The sequence below is a fragment of the Polypterus senegalus genome, chromosome 6 (genome assembly GCF_016835505.1).
Source record: "Polypterus senegalus isolate Bchr_013 chromosome 6, ASM1683550v1, whole genome shotgun sequence".
Taxonomy (NCBI): Eukaryota; Metazoa; Chordata; class Cladistia; order Polypteriformes; family Polypteridae; genus Polypterus; species Polypterus senegalus.
This window is the reverse complement of record NC_053159.1, coordinates 41,050,726-41,073,463: the sequence shown is the minus strand read 5'-3', so window position 1 is coordinate 41,073,463 and position 22,738 is coordinate 41,050,726. Positions and strand designations below refer to the sequence as shown.

Here is a 22,738-nt window from a genome sequence, read left to right as displayed (position 1 = left end):
TGAGGCTAAACTGGAAATCAGGGATGCTGTCCATACTTTGCCTGACCATGCATCTACAAGTGACATGCTGAAATACATACAGAGTGAACAGCTACCGGACCTTTACAGAAATTAAAGTATTGCACTTCATCTCCTCCTGACTATTCCTATAACTGTTGCCTCAGGTGAGAGAAGGTTTTCATTTTAAAGATTGACTAAATCTTACTTGGAATGTACCATGTGCCAGAAGGGGCTTTCATCTCTGGCTCTAATTTCAACAGAGACCAGTGTTCAAAGGTCTTTGGACCTGGAGGACAGAGTGGCTGCTTCTGCTGTAGATAAAGCCTACAAGCAGCAATCTTGGAAGTTACAGTAATATCTTTATGAGACATTTTTTGTTTTTTCAATTTCAATTATGTGCACTTTTTAATTCTTTTTAAATACTACAGTGTGCAATTTGTATTAATTTTTATTACCTTGTGTGCCTTACATTTATTTTGTAATTTTTTAACTTTTTTTTTACTTATTTAGAATTCTTTAGGCTTGGCATTTTAGCATGTGGTTGGGTGGGTGTGGTGCTCCAGATACCCGCAGCATTGGCATTACCCATTTTTCCTGGCATTACCGTGGGACTTCAGTAGTCATGTAATGAGATGGGCTAATGCAGTGAGGGCACAAGCAAATTGGTGCAAATGTGTAAAGGACAGTTTATAGTATAGTCACAATACTTCTGAAAAAGTGCAGTAAGTTCAATAAATAATACATAAAAACAAGTGCTTTTTGTGGGAGATAAAATTGTTTAGTAAATGAATGAATGAATAGATCCAAACAAAGGTTAAAATCAAGCCTAAAAGCAAGGAGTTAAAATTGGGACACTTTCTTCTATATTCTATATTCAGTGTGACTCTCTCTTTGGTCTCCCTTGCTCACCCAGTAACCCACTGGGATGCTCAAAGTCTGGCTCTGTCATCCCACCAACATCCCTTGGTCATCCGCAAAATCGACTGGTGGATCCTACTCCCTCAATGCTCAACAGGAATGACCCGCCTCTGGAGCACAATTCATCTTGCTCACTGCATGGCCTCCTGACTGCCGTGCCCCCTGTCCATTATACTGCTTTGCTTAATGACCCATGTAGTGTCAATGGGTAACTGACATGCTAATTGTGCTTACAGGTTAACAAGCTATTAACCAGTTTCCGCAATGAACAATCAACAGCCATATGGCCTTCCAGCAGCATGCATCCACACCCACAAAACCTAAGCCACATTGTTTTTCCTGTTATACAGGACAATGGAAACCATTGTATCTTATGATGACATAGGATGACATGCGTGGCCATGGCTTTATGATGTTGTGACTATGTTGAGTAGCAGAAACAAAAGAACACTGATGATTTGTCTTGTCTTTAGTCTCCTCCTCACAGCTCCTTATGGGTGTAGTCTGCTTCATGCACATAAAGTTCAGCAAGGTTTCTGAGAGCTTCTGTCTTGAAATAGTTATATTTTAATTTTTCTTCTATTACATGTAGCCTTGATGCTTTGTGCCATTCACTGGTTTTGACAGATGCAGAGTTCAAATTTTGTATTGTGTAAGAGAACCAGACGACAATGATAAAGAGTTAGGGTACTAGCCTGGTCACTCCATATAATTGGTTTGGAAAAAATAAACAAAATACATGAAATTTTTACAGAGACAGTTTGCGAATTCAGAACAGAACTGTCAAAGATGAAGGAACTTCCGGTTTTGGGTCCTTCTAGCAGAAAGAAGTGGCTCCAGTTAGATGGAAACCATAAGTGATTTTAGAGGTGTTATAGCTATTAATGATCCAGTCTGCAGAGGGAGGAAGAGAAAAAGACATTACAACACAGCGCCAACCTATGGAGCAGTGGTAGAATTACAAACACAAGAGCCTTCAGCTGTCACCTGTGCACGTATGCATGACAACTGATTTTTGAATTAATCATTATTTGAGAATATGATAATTATTTTGCATCATTTTCATAGGCGCTGTTATTGTGGGCCACTTGTTTCTTTGTTTCCTTGGAAACAATTTAGAAGAGCTGTGCCTGTGAAGTCATTGCAGTGATGGGTTAAAAGGTCAGCATCAATGTTTCTTCCGCATTTGAGTCAAAATTGACTCTGTGTGTGATTATTACTGAAAATATTTCAGTTAAAGAGACCTTTTATTATACTTTTCTTTGCTACAGTTTCTGGTTATGAATTTGATTTTGGTCGACAGTAGTTTTGATTACATGGTTTTGACCCTTGTTTTAGTTTCTAACTTTGTCTCATCTTCTGGTTGTTGCTTTTCTTTTCATGCTAGTTCAGTTTCATTTATATAGTCAGACCTTTAGGTTGTGTAAAATAAAGGCAAGTGTATCTAAATACTTATTAAAATTAAATTTAATCTGAAAAAAAAGTGTAACTTGGGTTGCATATCTTGAAGGAATGTAGTGAAGAGAGTAGTTGAACATCTGTAAAAATGGTAATGTCTGACAAAAATAAATTATAATTAGAGGAAAATTATATGGGTGTGCACATTTTTAATACATGTACAATCTCCAGATGTGAATAAATAAAAGGAAACATCATCTTTGAAATTGACATTTTAACCTATTGGAAGAGATTTTGTAATTGTAAAAACAACATTCCTTAGCAGTGCATGTTTACATAGCATTTGTGTGTAATGATTGTGAAAAAATAACGTCTACATCACAAATTCTGAACTCAGTCTTCAGTCAATAAATGTGTAATTACTACTGTATATTTCTGAACAGTTGTAATCTCATTGAGGTTATAGCCTAGAGGTGATGAAGGACGTGGTTTCTGGTGTTCCGAATGTTCATTGGTGAGGATTATATTGCCTAACTTTGACAACCTTTTTTGTCTCCATGGAAAAATCTGTTGTCCAGTGTAATATAGAGTGTTTCAAAAATGTCTGCCAAATCATAAGACCTACTGATAGTGTTTATATGTGTTTGTTGTTGTTAATAGATTATTGTTTACCATAAAGCAGTGTAATGTTTCCCATTTTTTACAGTTGCTACAGTTTTCTAGTAGTGTTTTTCTTGTTAACAAAAACTAAAACAAAGCACTAGAAAAATTTTAAGCACAAATATCAACAAATAAAAAAAAGAAAAAAAACTTTGTTTGGCTAATTTTCTTTTTTGTACAGTGTCATCAAATTTCAATCAAATCTGACATTTACATTTAATTTTTTTTGTGAGTTTCTTTTTTTACCATTGATGCTAATATATCAAAATGTCTTTCCCTGCCCTAGATGTACCATCCTGCCAAATTTCAGTTTCTTGGCTAAACAGGATTTTTTTTTTGTTGTTGATAAATGAGTGAGTCAGTCAGTCATCTTTGCATATTTGTATATATCTCTCTATTATTAAAAAAAAAATCCTGTGGAATGAATGACTAGGAGACGATGCGTGATCTTCACATTGAGATCACGAAAGACAAATAAAAAAAACACGAGACAAAAGAGAATGGGCAAAAAAAATCAGTAGTGTAAAGGGGAGCAGTGCACACAGATACAGGTGTCTCAATGCATATAAAGGACAATACGTTATAAGTGAAATGTCGATGAATAAAAGATTGCATTAGCGCAAAAAAAAGGAAATCATCAGGACCAGGTGTAATTGAAAAAATAGCAGGACAAAGTGAGGTCAGAAATAAAAGGAAAAGAGCAGAAAAAGTCTTTTGGCATTCACAAGATTCAATGCACAAAACGCAGATTTACACAATAATGGAATATATGCTATGAGAATCTGTGGACCCGCAACAGTTAAAGTAACAACAAATTTAATTTCAAATAAAACACAATTCTTTGTATATTTATGATCACGGAGAAGCGATCACAACGTGAGCAGCAGAGACACAAAGTAGCGAAAAGGACAGTGGCTGTACAGGCTTTAACACTAGAATTACCAGAGCCTACGAAAAAACTCGTAATTCCGTCCCACCTTAAATCGCTTCTTAAAATCGTTCACAGCTCTCCACCAGCGTCTTTTGTCATCTAAATGTGCTGATAAAATCAGGCTGCAAGCAGCCGGCTGTTCCATCCCCCCACCGACTTAGAACGGGCACAAACTTCTCCCAGCTCATGCCTTGATTGATTATCTGGGAGTGAAGTGGAGTTTTAGACTGGAAATAATAGATCATTATTTGGAATACACGCATTTCACGTGTGTTCCGTTTCTACAGTAATCTGTGTAAACACATTTTTAAAACAGAAACGTTTTTCATATTGTAGTAGTAAATGACAAAATGTAAGCATAAACTATATAATGTATGAAGCCTGAAGTCCAAATATCAAACACTTTCACAAAAGGTACACATATAACAGAACAAGTATGCTTTTATTCAAAAATATAACTGCAGAAAAAGCCACCTTAGCATGCCATATTGAAACATATGTACTACAGCTGCTACGGTAGCATAATGGTATCAGCCGCTGACTAGTATCCAAAAGGTCATGAGTTCGATCCCACATGGTTCAGTTTTGAGAAGTAAACTGCTCTTATTCTTACTATTTTAGAATAAAAACATGCATTTGATTTCAGTGTGTAACAGCCAGTAATTTATGATACTTGTAAAGGTTAGTTTTTTTTATTCACTTTTCATTCTCAGTCTCAGTCGTGTTCAGGATCCTTCCCTACCCCCCATCTGAGAATGCTGTTTTCACATAAAGATGCGCTGTAGCTCTGCAGCGTACTTGTGACTGCATTCTCGTACCAATGCTTGTGAACTGAAGTGCCTGCGTGCACTTTTCGTGGCATTACACGTCTATTTTTTTGAGCATGCCCGTGTCGCTCAAACACAGGAACATATGTTGGTGTACAAGAATAAAAAACAAGTGCACTTTTATTCTAGACTATAAGTGAAGAAAAAATAAAGCAAGTTACAGTAGGCGGTTGATACGACAGCTTGCGTGGTGCAATGCTAAGAACTGCTGATTTCCGATCCGTGCTATATAAAATCATCACATTCAAATATTAACAATTTCCACACACCCTTCCTACATTCACGACATGTGTACTTGTTGCAGTGTACACATCTCTCTGTGCTATGGTTCCTATTACACTGAATGAGCACCTGACATTGTACTTTCTTCCCTATATAAATAACATTCGAGTATAGCGCGTCTCCAAATAAATCACATTTGAGTTATAGCGCGTCTTTATGTGAAAACAGCATTGTCAGATTGGGGGGGGAATCGTGAACGCGACTGAGAGAATGGAACTGAATAAAAAAAAAAGACTGAAATCAAATGTATGTTTTTATTCTAAAATAGTTAAGTACATGCAATATTATTTGAAAACGAACAGCATCAGATTGGGCGCATATTCAAACCTGTTCTGACGCTGTTTGTTTTCAAATAATATTGCATTAGTGCGATGATGTTTTTACATATATTGTCTCTTTCATTCATCTTGCGGTTTGTAATCAGTGACGCGTGTTTTTCCCGATCTTGCCAGTTCGCACATGTTGCTGTATGGTGCTGTTTCTTTTGTACTCCAGGACATGCAGAGGACAGAATAGTACAGAGCAGTAAGTTCAGCGCTATATGCAATCAGACAGACAAACAGGCAGAGAAGGCACTAGATATATAAATAAACAGGGAAGGCACTGTATAATAGATATATAAAAAACAGCTAAGGGGATAGATATATAGATAGGTAGGAAGGAAAGGCACTATATGATAGGCAGACAGGGAAGCTCCTATATAATAATAAAATTACTGTTATTACTATGTAGATAGACAGGGAGTTCAGCGTCAGCGTGTATTCAAACCCGATCTGACGCTGTTCGCTTTCAAATAATATTGCATGTACTTAACTATTTTAGAATAAAACATACATTTGATTTCAGTCTTTTTTTATTCAGTTCCATTCTCTCAGTCGCTTCACGATTCCCCCAATCTGACAATGCTGTTTTCACATAAAGACGCGCTATAACTCAAATGTGATTTATTTGGAGACGCGCTATACTCGAATGTGATTTATATAGGGAAGAAAGTACAATGTCAGGTGCTCATTCAGTGTAATAGGAACCATAGCACAGAGAGATGTGTACACTGCAACAAGTACACATGTCGTGAATGTAGGAAGGGTGTGTGGAAATTGTTAATATTTGAATGTGATGATTTTATATAGCACGGATCGGAAATCAGCAGTTCTTAGCATTGCACCACGCAAGCTGTCGATCAACGCCTACTGTAACTTGCTTTATTTTTTCTTCACTTATAGTCTAGAATAAAAGTGCACTTGTTTTTTATTCTTGTACACCAACATATGTTCCTGTGTTTGAGCGACACGGGCATGCTCAAAAATAGACGTGTAATGCCACGAAAAGTGCACACAGGCACTTCAGTTCGCAAGCATTGGTACGAGAATGCAGTCACAAGTACGCTGCAGAGCTACAGCACATCTTTATGTGAAAACAGCATTCTCAGATGGGGGGTAGGGAAGGATCCTGAACACGACTGAGACTGAGAATGAAAAGTGAATAAAAAAAAAACCTAACCTTTACAAGTATCATAAATTACATTGGCTGTTACACACTGAAATCAAATGCATGTTTTATTCTAAAATAGTAAGAATAAGAGCAGTTTACTTCTCAAAACTGAACCATGTGGGATCGAACTCATGACCTTTTGGATACTAATCAGCGGCTAATACCATTATGCTACCGTGGCAGCTGTAGTACATACGTGTCAATATGGCATGCTAAGGTGGCTTTTTTCTGCAGTTATATTTTTGAATAAAAGCATACTTGTTCTGTTATATGTGTACCTTTTGTGAAAGTGTTTGATATTTGGACTTCAGGCTTCATACATTATATAGTTTATGCTTACATTTTGTCATTTACTACTACAATATGAAAAACGTTTCTGTTTTAAAAATGTGTTTACACGGATTACTGTAGAAACGGAACACACGTGAAATGCGTGTATTCCAAATAATGATCTATTATTTCCAGTCTAAAACTCCACTTCACTCCCAGATAATCAATCAAGGCATGAGCTGGGAGAAGTTCGTGCCCGTTCTAAGTCGGTGGGGGGATGGAATAGCCGGCTGCTTGCAGCCTGATTTTTATCAGCACATTTAGATGACAAAAGACGCTGGTGGAGAGCTATGAACGATTTTAAGAAGCGATTTAAGGTGGGGCGGAATTACGAGTTTTTTCGTAGGCTCTGGTAATTCTAGTGTTAAAAAGATCGAAGGGTAGCGAGATAGCAGCCCCCCTCCCTGCCCGACAAGGCGAGCAGCGTTATACGTCCTGCAAGAAAGAATTTAACCATGCCCGGGGCCGGAAATAAAGGACAAGTATTGTTTTTACAACGTCATGCAAGACCAGGCAGTGAGCCATCATTTAAAACAAGTCCACAGACATCTAACCTAGCAGTTGTTGTATTGTGTGTGGCAAACAAGCATCGTGAGCTCCCAGCTCTTAAAACAACAACATGTGACAAGCAGAATAGGCAGCTCGCAAGCAGCAAAAAGACAGCAAATGATCCAAAGGGATATCCTTAGCATACGTTCAGCCGCCCCCCTTCACAACATGAGCAGCATTATACGTCTGACAAGAAAGAGATGTAACCACGCACGGGGCCGGAAATAAAGGACAAGTTTTGTTTTTACAAAAGTTTTTAAAGTAAAAGTGAAAATAATGCATATGTAACAATCTCTTTAAATTGTATATTGCCTGCCTAAGGTAAAGTCATCCCTGATGAAGGATCACAGGAATTGTGGGAAAGAGGGGTCCTTTCATCAGGTTAGCGCTTTTTCAGATGTGGAATGGCAAAATGGGGGAGGCAGCTTGATGAATGAGGTCTCTAGGACTTAATACAAATCCAAATCATATTATGTCATATCATCTAATGTGAAATTCTCCGTACTTCTAGAATTTTTATTTTTATACTGTATTGAGGACTTATTCTGCTGTATGTATTGTACCATATTGTATTGACCCCCTTCTTTTTGACACCCACTGTACGCCCAACCTACCTGGAAAGGGGTCTCTCTTTGAATGGCTTTTCCCAAGGTTTCTTTGATTTTTTCCCTACAAGGTTTTTTTTTAAAGGTGTTTTAGCTGGTCTTCTTAGAGGGTCAAGGCTGGGGGCTGTCAGGAGGCAGGGCCTGTTAAAGCCCATTGCGGCACTTCTTGTGTGAATACAATGTACAATACATTGTATTCTATTGTATATCCGGTAAACCAAAGACGGGGGTGGGCGAGTGAAGTGAGCAGGGGGCAGAGCCCCCTAGTACTGTATATATAAATAAATGTATGTATATAGCCATATATATATTACAATATATTTAGTAGCTAATTATAAATGTTTATTAATGCCATTTGAAAAAGAAAATAACTGCCTTTTTTGAAAGGATACTTCATGCTTGCTGGTAGTATCAGTGCAGTACAAGATTAAGCAGACATTTGACATGATAAAAGTGGCATCAACCAGGTTGACATTATAGTTATAAACTTAGTTTTAATCAGGTTATCAGTACTGATGTTTTTAATGTGGATGGTGAACTGTCATGGAGTTCGTTCCTGTCACAGAGCACCATGAGATCAGATTTAATTGCTAGCCTAGACAGTATTTGTATGGAGTTTGCATGTTTGTCCCATGTGCATATGATATTGTTTTATAGCTGGATATTAGAACTGTATCATTAAGCACTCTGAATTGTCAATATATGTTTATTCCTACATGTGCTGTTGCTAAATTACATCCTCTTGGTTTAGGCTCACAGGGAGCTACACTCTTAAAAATAATGGTTCTTTAATGATACTTTATGGTTCTTTATTGGGTTGTATGGTTCTTTGTAGAACCATTGCTTGATAAAGCTCCTTTTCATTATGAGACAATTTTTTTGCATATATGTAGAAAAAAAAGTTAAATTTTTAAAGTATGGTAGGCTATCTAGCAAGACACTGACAGATTAAGCCTGTGTTATTGTATGTAGCAAGAGTCCTTTTAAAACCATAACCCACTGGTATTTTGAAAATCTGTTACCATCTATTCATAGTTATTTGCCGTATGAAGCCTGTTACAGATCTAAAAAATAAATGGGTCTTTCTGAAAGCTTCATGTGGATTGGTCTTTGGTTCACATATGACATTGTTCTGAATAACCACTTTGGCATCTTTATTTTTAAGAGTGTACCCAGATTTTTCATGTTGCTTTTTAAAGGAATGACCTGGGAGCTAGCTATAACATGCTCAGTTCTTACTTATAGAAATTCACTCTACAAAAGTAAAAGACTGTTCAACTCTGTTTCTATTATTACTGTTATTAGCACAAGTTCAAGTACTGACTTGTATTTCAAGAAATAACAAAAGGATGAATTCCCTGAAAATTATACACTTTCAAAATTTGGAAATGGGTAGATGACATAGTAAGCATCATCAAATATCAAAAATAAATAGAGTATATGTATGCAGTGATCTTAAAGGGAATCACACAAATAAAAAATTGTTTATGAAATTAGAATAAATAACAATAATAATAATACAGTATGTGCTTGAACTTACTGCAAGTTAAAGTAGCAAATGACTTCAGAGCATGTCATCTATTTGATTCTTGCATATTTTGATTATACTGGAAGCCTTAAATCTGTCACATTATCATTAGAAAATTGAGCTCTGTCACAAGACAGTAAAATGGTATATTTTAAGTTGACAGGTACAATCTGAATGATATACAGTTTGACAACTATATATAAAACCGTGTTTTAAGTGCTCTTGTGTTAATAGTTATCTAGGAAAATTATATTAGACAAGGATTAGGAACCTTTATTTAATTTTCTGGTATTTATTTTTGGTTACCGCCTGTTATTATACCACAACCTCTGTATAGTTCTTCATTTTACCCTTTATCTTTCTGCCTTGCCCTTTTTCATCAGACATTACAATTACAAACAACTTGGAGAAACAATTGTATTAAAAGTGGGGATGTAATTAATAAGTAAGATGCTAACATAAGTTTCTCACCAGTTTAGTGGTAATAGGCAGAACAAACTGACATTGTATCGTCCATTGACCTGCTTATTTGACATACAAACCAGTTGATCTAGAAAATGTTAAATAATGCTGCCAGCTAGTTTAAGAAAATGGTAAGGAATTATTAACCATTTTAAGCTCATTACAACATAAGCATGTTCCACTGAGTTGCAGGCATGTAATATGCCATTATGATGTTTGTAGCTTTTTAGTTCCTTAAAGATCTTGCTGACATGACTAATGAACCTTATTATATCTTTTCTTTCTAATGATACTTTTATTAAAGATCTTCTTACTTAAAAAGTTTAAAGCTGAAAAATGTATGGTATAAATGAAGTTTATGTGGTGTGCCTCATGTACAATAAGAATCAAAAAACATTAAACCTGAAGCTAATAGTTCATTTATATTTTCACTCTTTCATACCACTGTGTTATATTTGCTAACTACACAAACTTGTATAGCTTAAATATTAATATTTTGCTTGTATTTGTCTAAATACACTCACCTAAAGGATTATTAGGAACACCTGTTCAATTTCTCATTAATGCAATTATCTAATCAACCAATCACATGGCAGTTGCTTCAGTGCATTTAGGTGTGTGGTCCTGGTCAAGACAATCTCCTGAACTCCAAACTGAATGTCAGAATGGGAAAGAAAGGTGATTTAAGCAATTTTGAGCGTGGCATGGTTGTTGGTGCCAGACGGGCTGGTCTGAATATTTCACAATCTGCTCAGTTACTGGGATTTTCACGCACAACCATTTCTAGGGTTTACAAATAATGGTGTGAAAAGGGAAAAACATCCAGTATGCGGCAGTCCTGTGGGCAAAAATGCCTTGTTGAGGCTAGAGGTCAGAGGAGAATGGGCCGACTGATTCAAGCTGATAGAAGATCAACTTTGACTAAAATAACCACTCGTTACACCCGAGGTATGCAGCAAAGCATTTGTGAAGCCAAAACACGCACAACCTTGAGGCGGATGGGCTACAACAGCAGAAGACCCCACCGGGTACCACCCATCTCCACTAAATATAGGAAAAAAAGGCTACAATTTGCACGAGCTCACCAAAATTGGACAGTTGAAGACTGGAAAAATGTTGTCTGATGAGTCTCAATTTCTGTTGAGACATTCAAATGGTAGAGTCAGAATTTGGCATAAACAGAATGAGAACATGGATCCATCATGCCTTGTTACCACTGTGCAGGCTGGTGGTGGTGGTGTAATGGTGTGGGGGATGTTTTCTTGGCACACTTTAGGCCCCTTAGTGCCAATTGGGCATTGTTTAAATGCCACGGGCTACCTGAGCATTGTTTCTGACCATGTCTATCCCTTCATGACCACCATGTACCCATCCTCTGATGGCTACTTCCAGCAGGATAATGCACCATGTCACAAAGCTCAAATCATTTCAAATTGGTTTCTTGAACATGACAATGAGTTCACTGTACTAAATTGGCCCCCACAGTCACCAGATCTCAACCCAATAGAGCATCTTTGGGATATGGTGGAACGGGAGCTTCGTGCCCTGGATGTGCATCCCACAAATCTCCATTAACTGCAAGATGCTATCCTATCAATATGGACCAACATTTCTAAAGAATGCTTTCAGCACCTTGTTGAATCAATGCCACGTAGAATTAAGGCAGTTCTGAAGGCGAAAGGGGGTCAAACACCGTATTAGTATGGTGTTCTTAATAATCCTTTAGGTGAGTGTATATGACTGAAGTATTATGTAATACAATTTCCTCTTGTGTTAAACTCATCAAAAACAAAAAGTAAAAAAATTAAAAGAAAATACAGTAACATTTAAAAATTATCTGTTTCTTTACTTACTTCATAAATGTATATAATCATCTTCAAGATTTTCATTCTGCTTTTCCTGGTGAGGGACATGGTCATGAGATGTTAATCTAAAAATTGAGAGATATATTCCTCCAGCATGTTTTGGATCTGACCTTATCATGGTGTCTTAAAAGGTCGTACATTGTACATCTCAAAAGAACCATGTCCAAGAGGCATCCAAACCACAGGCCCAAACCACCTAAAGTGGCTCTACTCTATGTGGAGAAGCAGGAACCTCATTTCATGAACTTGTACACATAATCGGGTTCTTTCAGTCACAAGCCAGAGCTCATCTGTAGACTTAACTCCCACTTCATCACTATAGAATAACTTTCATAAGACAACTGTTGTTGCTCTGATTTATTGGTTAGTCTAACACTCCGCTCTACCCTTGCCACTGAATACTTAAACTCCTTCACCCCTTATCTAACCCCCTTAGTGGCCGCTCACCCCTTATTTTATTTGCAAACACCAGGAATTCAACCCTTGTTTTCTCTAACTGGAGACTTTTAAACTTTGGCAGAGTCTTGGTATTCCAGCCATAAAATTCATCATCCATTTGAACTGCATAGGCTTAATGCTAACTCTTGCTTTACAAACATACAGTATAGACCAAATTGCACACAGCAGTGGCCATAGAACACCATACATTTGTAGAAACCTTCCAAACGTTACCACTAGACACAGAGTAATAATTGTTTCCAAGTGCACAAGGCGCATGTAAAAAGAATTGACAAACTCAGATAACACCTCAAATATCTGTGGAAAGACAAAGGTTTTATCTATTGTTCCATAGTGAAGTGTTCAGTTTGCTAAAGTAAAACATTAAGCAGTTGCTGGTCTTTTAGAAAAATCATGAAATACATTCATCATTGCAATGAATTATATATATACTAGAGGGCTTCGCCCCATGCTCACTTCGCTCGCCAACCCCCATTTTTGTTTTTTTGGATACATACTTAAAAAAATTTTTTTCTGTAAAAACAATATTCTGAATCTTTCGAGTCCCAACGTGCTGAATCTTTTTAATGAGGTCAGTGAGACATGTGTTTAATGACTTTGTACCATAATTCAGGATAGCTTGCTCTGTTTGGAATTGCAGCACAGACAAAATGATCTACATCATCAGCAGTTAATAATTGTTTTGCAAAGTAACCAATAAATGTATGAGGTAAACTCCATTTTTGAAATTCTCTTGACTTAAACTTCAAAGCCTTACAATATTTACATACATCTGACATATCACCTATGTTCATATATTCACTCTCTAGTCGCCTTCTCGTTATTTTTCTGAGTAATGATTTCTCTTTCTTTACACGAATGTGATGTTTACTTTCTTTGTTTTGACACTGTCATTTTTTTCTGCTTTCATATTCTGTATCTTGGTCTGTATGTGTTTCGCGCCTAAGTTTTTTTTGAGTCTTTTGAATTCCAGTTTTCATTATCTCTAACCTGCTTTGCATGTGTTTGGCCCCCTTGTTTTTTAACCTTCTTATGACGTTTTGCTTTGTTTTCTACTCTATCTTTTATTTCTGACCTCTCTTTATCCTGCTTTTTTTTTTAATGACACCTGGTTTCAAGTAATAATTTCCGTTTGTTTGTGCTCCTGTGATCTTTACTTTTTTTTATACTTTCTAATTTTCCTGCTTTCATATTCTTTAACTTTCTCCACATGTGTATCGCGCCAACAATTTTTTTTTTAGCCTTTCGAATTTCACTGCTTTCATAATCTTTAACCTGCTCTGCCTGTGTATAACGCCAGTGTCCGGCTTGGATGTGCTTTTTTTTCAATTTCACTTGTTCCGGGCTGATAATTACGTATCATTACTTTCATAGTCTCTAACCTGCTCTGCATGTGTATAGTGCAAATGTCCCGATTGGACGTGCTTTTTTTTCAATTCCACTTGTTCCGGGCTGATAATTACTTTCCTTATTTTCTGAATTTGCACCTAGATTATTCTTTTTTGTCTCTCCAATGCTTTTGAGTCTCTTTTCTCTGCGCTGCTTTCTTCTTTGCTTTGTCGTCTACATTTCATTTATAACGTATTGTCCTTATACGCTTTATATGTGCTGAGAGCCCTGGATCTGTGTGTGCTCAACTGAGTGTGTGTCTGGCTGCCCTTGCTCTTATTTATTTGTAAGTAGGGCGTGTCTTGCAAGAATCTCATGTTCTATGTCATCGCGAGACGGTCCTGGGTCAATCTCTTGGCACAACGTCTCATGTTTAAAAGGTCCCCGCGAGACGCTCCGTGGCCAATCTCTCTAGTCTTGCGGGTCTTTTAAGTGTCTTCTGTCATCTTAACATGAAGATCACGTATTGTCGCCCTACTGTTTCTCTCCAGGATTTTTTATTATATATATATATATATATATATATATATATATATATATATATATATATATATATATATATATATATATATATATATATATCTGCACTAGATTTTGTATTAATATTCCTGAACAAAGTAATGAAGTTTTGTTAAATATAATAAAGCCTTAATTTGAACCCTAATAAAAAAAATAAACATGAGTAAATGACAATGTCATGTGATGGACTGGCATCCCATCAAGAACTGGTTCTTGCCTGACAGCTGTACACTGATCTTTCAAGGGACAAATGAGTTTAGAATGAATGTAATGCATGAATGAATGTTGTATTTTATATTCTGTATTTTATCATTCTGAGAGCAGAAATTTAGTGATGAATTATTCATCCTTTTTCATTAACTGCTTGGCCTATGATCAAAGTTGTTCAGCACTTGACCTTGTACACTTATAATAATTCCTTTCCCAGGAAGTAAACTACAGTAGATGTTCTCTATTTACTATTAGGCACAGGTAAGCTTCCTTTAAGTGGTTGTAGAAGCTGCCAGAATATGCTCCAGCTCCCTGTGACCCAGACATTAGTTTAAACAGGTTTAACAAATAGATGTACAAATGGAAATGTGCAGATCTATAGCTTTAAAAGTGAAGCTCATGTGATAATGTTGACTCTGCAAGGAATTTAATGAAGTTATTATCAAACAAGCTTTGTCTGAAAGTTAGGCAAATGCAAGGAGATAAGTAAGAATGAATCTTTATTCATATTCATTTATATAGGCTTATCCAGGAAGTTTATTTGTAACTTGGATTAATCTTTAACTGATAAGTTTGATTTTACAAAGGTACTCTTAAAGATGTAACAAATGTAAAAAGGTGAAGATCTGGCGCATTAGAACATTAGAAGTCTGTAATTTATTGAACTTGTTTATTAAATAATGCCCTTCATCAAATGTATTTAATGCTCCCCCTCATATACTGAGCAAGCATAAAACTCTGAACAGCAAATGCCAAACTTAGTCTCTAATTAGGTTCTAACATGATCCCTGCTATTCTACTACCTTGGATTAATTGTAAATAATGTCTAAAAATTACTTGGCTAAGTATAGAAAATGTCACAAAAGCATTCATGTAAGACATGGTTAAACTTATTTTGAATGAATTAATCCTGAGACTAAGTGAAAACATATACAGGTTTGGTGCTAGCTTGTTGTGTTAGACTGAAAGGTAGCCATTTCAAAAGTGACTAGATAATAGATGGATCCATAACTAAGGGAGACTTATTTAGCTACTAAATCCTTATGGAATTTTCACAAACAGTTAAAGTTGTTGTAGCCACATTAACAAAGTCAAGTTAAAATCACATCTTACAAAAATTTCAGGGTGCTTCTCCCTATGATTCTAGTTATATCTTCATCTTGACCTGATGTGAGTGGGAGGGTGTGCAGGAGAATGCAGTGAGTATGAGAATGTGTACAGGTCTGATGCTCTTTTTAGTGTTTTAACCTCCTTTGTACTTGATGCTGCATGGGTAGTCATCACCACCTTGTTACCAAATACTGGAATGAGCAGGTTATGAAAATTAATGGAGAGATGTCTGTTTAAAACAGTACAATATAAATTATTTATATAGGAAAAGAGATCATAAATAGTTGGGGCACCAATTGGCGAACCCCATATGATTGTTGAGTCCAACAGTGAACTAACTGTAAATGGTGGACCTTCCCATTTTAGGTCTTTCTGGCAAGATGGTGGTATAGCCAGCAATCTTCTGGTCTGCAGAGGTCAGGTCAGGTCAGGTCAGGTCAGGCTGGGGATCATGCACTGATACAGCATGTTGCCACACCCACCACAAGACAAAATAGCTTGGGATCCTGGTTGGCAACCCCCCAGGCAGGTTCAGTCCCACCCTCCGAAAATGACCATCTATCTTCTGCAGCCAGGTGTTACTTGGGTGTCCCCTTGGCCTGGTGCAGCCACCCGGGCCCACAACAGTGAGGATTTTGAGAGCTGGATCTTATTTGGGGACTCATGCCACATGGCCGTAGTGCCATAACTGACGCTTCCTCACAATGCAGGTAATGTGCCTCATTCGGGACTCTGTGAGCAACCGTTCTTTCGACACAAAGTCAGACCCAAGGATTCTCCGAGGAGATACAGAACCAAATGAGTCCAGTCTTTGTCTCTGGTCACTGGATAGTGTCCATGTCTTGTAACCTTCCTTCTGCAGAGGAAAGAAGAGAAAAGGCATTAGTACACAACCTCAACCCCTGGATCGGTGGGGAATTACCACCACTAGGCCCCTTAACCTATCCCCTATGCACACTTGCTTGACAGGAGATAAATATAGATAGATATGTACTGTATGTACGGTATGTTTATATATATTATATGGCCACCAGGGCCAGACACCAGACACAACTCAACCACAGACAGTTCCAAGTTCAATTAAACAGTAATTTATTAACAACAATAAATTTTAAGACTTTAATTCACTAAACAATCATCAAACAGCACGCTGATATCTTCTGTCTCCTTGACATCGTCATCCTTGAGTGTCGTCCTTAATCCCTCCCAACTCTGGCTCTCTGATTCCCTTTTATCTTGAACTCAGGAATATTTCTGGGATCAAAATGCTAACCTGCAGAAGCATTTCTGGGTCACATGGAAGCTACATATTATCTGGGCTCCACATCTCCCAGACAACCTTGCAGGAGTCTGAATTGTGAGCCAGTCAGAGGAATGCTGCCACATACTTACTTTATATCTATACTAATAAAAGGCAAAGCCCTCACTGACTCAGTCATCACTAATTCTCCAACTTCCCGTGTAGGTAGAAGGCCGAAATTTGGCAGGCTCATTCCTTATGGGTTACTTACAACAGTTAAGCAGGTTTCATTTCGAAATTCTACGCGTAATGGTCATAACTGAATCCTACTTACGTACATATATACGTCCATAGCCTGCAGCTCGGTCGCCGTGTGAGGCGGGGTTGCGTCCCCCATCCCAACGCCTCCCGTGTAGTTGGCTGCCTGCCCATATAAGGCCATCCGTCACTCCTGTCTCTTCATTCCATTCCTTGCTTCGCCACAGTATTCATATCTCCCTGCTGATAACTGCAGCCTTTTTATTTAATCCATGGCTTCTCTGCTGTTTTATTATTCATTTATTACGATTATAGTTAATGTGTAGGTATTTTAGACTTAGTTTACTGTTCAGGTACCCATTTCCTTTACCGTTCCAACCGTACCCCCATTAACATGTCTATCGAGGTGATCACCATCGATCAAAGAACTGTCACTTACCGAGTGGTTTCCATGCCCGGAGATGCCGCCTGCCTTTTCCATTCTCTGTGACACATATTGCACAACCATATTAGGCTCACTCTTGATATCCGGAGGAACATTGTGTCTTATGTATTGAATGACTGGGACAGGAAGGTTTGGACTGATGACCGTATAGGAGATAATTATACTACACAGGAGCACTATAAGAGTGAAATGCTTAAGCCCTTCACCTATGCTTCTGCATGTGAGTTGATGGCTGCCGCTGAATTGTTCAGTTTGTCACTTTCAAGTGTACTGAAATGGCCAAATATTTTACACCTTTGGACAACTGCCAATGCCTCTTAAACATCTTAGATTCACAGGTGACGATTTGAGTAGTGGACACTTTGATGTTTATGAATGTTTAAACTCTCAAAAGCTGGATACGAAGTTATTGATGAAACCGGTTGTATGCTTACAACGCTTGACAGATGCCGAATGTCACTTCAGCACAACAAGTCCTGCAAATACTGTCGTAATTGAAACAAACCATGAAACTCAAATCCAAGCTGTGAGAAAAGAGTAAAAAGGAGGCGTGTCAGACGTCGTGGTACATTTTCTAATGCAGCTAGATGGAAACAACTTTGTGATGCTGCCGCCAAATACTCGCAGAAAAATCCACAAGTTAATAGACACATTGTTGCTAAATACTCACAGGTAAATCCACAAGTTCATAGAGACGCTGTCGCTAAATACTCGCAGGCAAATCCACAAGTTAATAGAGACGCTGCCGCTAAATACTCGCAGGCAATTCCACAAGTTCATAGACACGCTGCCGCTAAATATTCGCAGGCAAATCCACAAGTTAATACCGGCAATACCTGTTAAACATCTTTGATTCACAAATACCGATTTGGGTAGTGAACACTTCAATGAATGCAACCTGTTATCTTTACAACGGTTGACAAACACAGAATGTAACTTAAACACAACACGTCCTCCAAATACGAACCTGATTGAAAGAAATAATGATAATCAAATCCTTGATGACAGCAACACTCATAACAGTCACAAAACAATTACATTGGCAATCATGTTACGTTGTTTTTAAAATGTTTCCTTTTCTTTTTCATAACTTCTTTAACACACTACTTCTCCGCTGCGAAGCGCGGGTATTTTGCTAGTGTATATATATATATATATATATATAGCGACAGATAGGTGGCGCTGTCGTCCCCTTGAACCCTCAGACAATAAGTCCGACACCAGGTAAAAGTCCAAATTATTAATTTATTTGAACCCAATAGTGCACAAAGCACCCTACTATCCACAATACTCATACAATAACCAATTACAATTCACAATACACAATAATCTCCACTCCCAGACGTGTTGCCACCCTGCCTCCCAACTCAGCTCGTCGTCTGTTATCTTTCAAGTTTTTTATAGTCCATGAAGTGCTTCTGAACCACGGTCCATGTGACTTCCTAGCACTTCCAGGTCAGATGAAAACTCTTCTTTTCATCCCGGAAGTACGTCATTCCTCCTGTCGCTGTGACTATGGCATACTACCGGGTTATAGGGCACGTAAGAGTCTCTGGGCCTCCCTGCAGTGTCCTCTGTTGGCCCCTGTAGTATACAGCAGGAGTATAGATGAAAACTCCATTGTCCATAATTCCCTGCTGGCATTCAGGGCACCTCCATGCTGCAGGGAGAGCTCCACCTGGCAGCCTGGGGGTATTGGCCGGGATAACTAGCCAGCCATACTCCACAATATATATATATGTGACGATGCAGGTTTGCTACATGCTCCCATCTGCTGTCCGGGAGCCCTTGAACCCGTCACCGTCAGTAATCTCACCGATGAGCTTAGCAGTGAGGCAACAACGTAGCAAGGGGATGGTGAAAAAGTGCAAAGTGCTTTTATTAAAAGAATAACAAAAACAATGTTCTAATTAAATTTAAGTGCAGTCATTCAAAAATAGTATATAAATAAATAATCCAATAAAACCCAGAAGTGAATATATGGAGGTTAAAAACAATAGAAAAAAGTCTTCTTAGAAACAACGAGGTTAAAATAGCACAGGAAGCATTCTTTTAATAACAACAACAAGCCCGGTGCCTTTTTACCAGCGACTCCCCTGCTTTCCCCGTCTGGGCTTCTCAATAGGGGAGTCGGTCTACCTGCAGCTGCCCTTTTCTTTGCTCATAACTGGTCGGTCACCTTACCGATCCATCCAGCCTGCTTCCAGTCAGGAGCAGTAGCTGAAGCGGCGTAGTGGGCCGGCAGCGAACCATTGTCCTGCACACAAGTGACACCTATGGCCCCGGTGACTATGGACCAAGGGTCACCGCTTGCCGCCGGGAGCCGGCCGAGGGACACTACACTGCGCAAGCAGCGAAATCTCCCCCACTCCAGCCACCGCTTGCAGCATCCCCAGGCCGAAGATGACGGAGCAGCAGTTACTGAGGCGCATGCATCGCAGCTGTGGCCTCATTCGTTAGTCGTAGGTCGGATGTCCGTAACCTGGGGACCTGTAGATATATATATCTATATATATATAAAATGTCATTGTTTCCTGCTTGGAGAAGTATTGCTTTACCAATTCAAAGACATGATCATTTGTCTTTCTATCTCCATATGAACTCCCTCTTAATACTCTGACTTTCTTCCATATGCCAAACAAGAGCAGATAGCATTTACTTGCTACTCCAAATGTATGATGTATGAGTAAATGTTTTTTGTGAGGGTGTGAGCTGTAATAAACTGGATTCCCATAGATAGCAGGTTCAAGCCTAGCCTCTAGAATCCTGTGATTCGGTAAAGATATACTTGTGTTCTTAAAATCAACAAATGAATAGCATTTAGAATGAACAAAAAACTAAAAAGTTTTGTAATATTTAAAGAATCAAAAAATAGTGTACATATTGCAAATTATTTAATATGAACTAGCTCTCCATCCAGGTTAAGTTCCCGTCTTGCCCATGAGGCTGATTGGATAGACTCTGGTTGCACATGACCACTAAACTGGATGAATGTTACTGGTTTATATGCCTAATAATGTGCCTATAAATGTTTTGCTTACTTCAAATGTATTTTCATGGGCTACAGATGAAAAACACTTACTGTTTAGTAATTGATTTTTATTGTTGCATATAGTGTAAGATTATGTTTGGAAGAGAGGACTGAAAACCTATTTTCCTTAATTTGTTTATAGTGCAACAATGACTATGTTCCAGTGTGTGGCTCCAACAATGAAAACTACCAGAATGAATGCTACCTCCGGAAAGATGCCTGTAAACAGCAAACTGAAGTCCTGGTAGTTTCCGAAGGCTCCTGTCCAGTTGGTATGTTATCTGTATGTTCTCAATAATGGTGATAACAATTTTAATATCTTTGATATAAAACTGAAAATATTTAGTGTTAAAAAATCTAATTGCTCACCTAGGAAATGTTTTCTGGACCAAATTCAGTGCTTAGTACATTTCACAAAGTGTAAATAGACCATAGTAATTCTTGTTTCTCATTTGCTCATTTAAAAAGATCAAACTTTTGGGGATGTTTATATTATGAAAGCTGCAGTAAATAGGTACAGAGAGTATAAAAAGCGTATATTTTTTATGTTTTGGTTTTGATCAAGGCAAGTGAAACTTGCAAGGAAGTTGAAAATTTTACCCGGTGTTTTTCATTTTTTATCTTTGGTATTTTGTCTCTGTCATCTTCTTTTCTATCTCTCTCTCAGTTACTGCCTCCTCCACTTCTCCTAGTAAGCTTTGTCTTATTCCTCTGGACTCTGGCTCCAGGAATTGTGGCAGGCTGCACCTTTTATGTGGTCCCCAGAAGTACTTCCAGTGTTCCATAGGCATGGCCTGGGAACACTTCTAGGTAAGGTGGGAGCCCCACAGATTAGGGCTCACTAGTCACCACAGCAGCGCCTAGTGGCACCCATGGAGCCCAACAGGGCTGAGGTGAAGAACACCAGTTCTCATGATGCCCTGTGGGAATCTTTTGCACTGCAGCAACCCTGGGCATCTGCCATCTAGTGTTCTGGGGAGGTAATGCTTGTGTATGCTGACTCCCCACTGCCCTTTCTTGTTGAGGGCACCCAGGCCAAGAAAGGGCCCCACATGACATATATGTATATATACTGCTTGAAAAATTGCTTCCTTTAACCATTATTACACCATTTTGTTTATTATAGTCTAATAATGCTCACCTTAGCATGTTAAATTTAAATACTATATACTATGTGTATCTGTTTTCTATAAATGTATTGAGTTCACTTTATTATTCTGTCATGACCACAATTAGAAGCACCATTCACACATTGTTATAGCCATGTGAACCCCCATAGATGATGCAATGCTTTACACAGCCTGTGACTGCAAGGTGTTGTATGGTCAGTCATGACACCGCTAAAGAAGAGACAGATTCTTCTTATATATATGTTTTTACTCCTCCCTCCCCTTTTAATTAAAGATATCCCCCATGTAATTGCTTGTTAGTGTTTTTTTGTTATCCTATAACCTTTCAGTCCTGCTCTTCTTCATCTCCATAATTCTCCCCTTTGGCTTTCATTTCATACGGCAACTACAGAAATTGATCCTTTACAGCTTAATGAAATCCATTAAACAAACTTTTCTGTTTGTTCGACTTTGCTGTACTTGATTTGAAATACTCTTCTCTGTTCTGCCTCTTAAGAAAGCTGTAAACACAAGATCTTGCCTTTTCACAATGACAATATTCTGGAATTGGCTTAGGCCAGAAGCACACTACACGACTTGCAGTTGGAGAGCATGTCAAACTTAAGTACCGCAGGTGCTCGATCTCAATGCCATGAGGATGTCATCTTTCACTTTTGGGAATTGCAAGGGATGATGGATTACATCATTGTCTTATGACTTTTCAGCACCGTTTCAGATTTTCAAAGTATTGTCAGCTTGTTGCATTTTGACATCCAATTAACATGCTGCATGACAGTGCCAGTGGCTGTAAGAATATTTTTCAGGTAGAGTTAGTATTGTCCTGTCTTCTTTCTTTCCCCATTTTGACATGATACAACAAACACAATACCGAAAAGTTTGTCATCTTTTTTCATAGCCTGAAAAACCTATTTTTCTTCATTCCTACATCTGCATTAAATTTGTTGTATTTCCAGTTACAGTCGCATTGGCGGTCAGCACTGGAATATACGGAGCCCACTCCTGTGATTTAAGACAAAGACAATTCTGTTTAATTTTGTCATGGCAACCTGCAGACCACTATAACTAAGTCAGGGACTTCAGAGTACATGACTGTCAGTCAAG

General features: G+C 38.1%; 1 protein-coding gene across 1 annotated transcript in view; it reads left to right on the top strand.

Moving 5' to 3' along the window:
- tmeff2a (transmembrane protein with EGF-like and two follistatin-like domains 2a) overlaps positions 1-22,738 on the top strand; it is a 725,006-nt gene that overhangs the window by 188,099 nt on the left and 514,169 nt on the right. Inside the window, exon 3 of the mRNA XM_039755899.1 lies at positions 20,650-20,779. Within this exon, the coding sequence (XP_039611833.1) occupies positions 20,650-20,779 (130 nt within the window). The remainder of the gene's footprint in view (positions 1-20,649; positions 20,780-22,738) is intronic.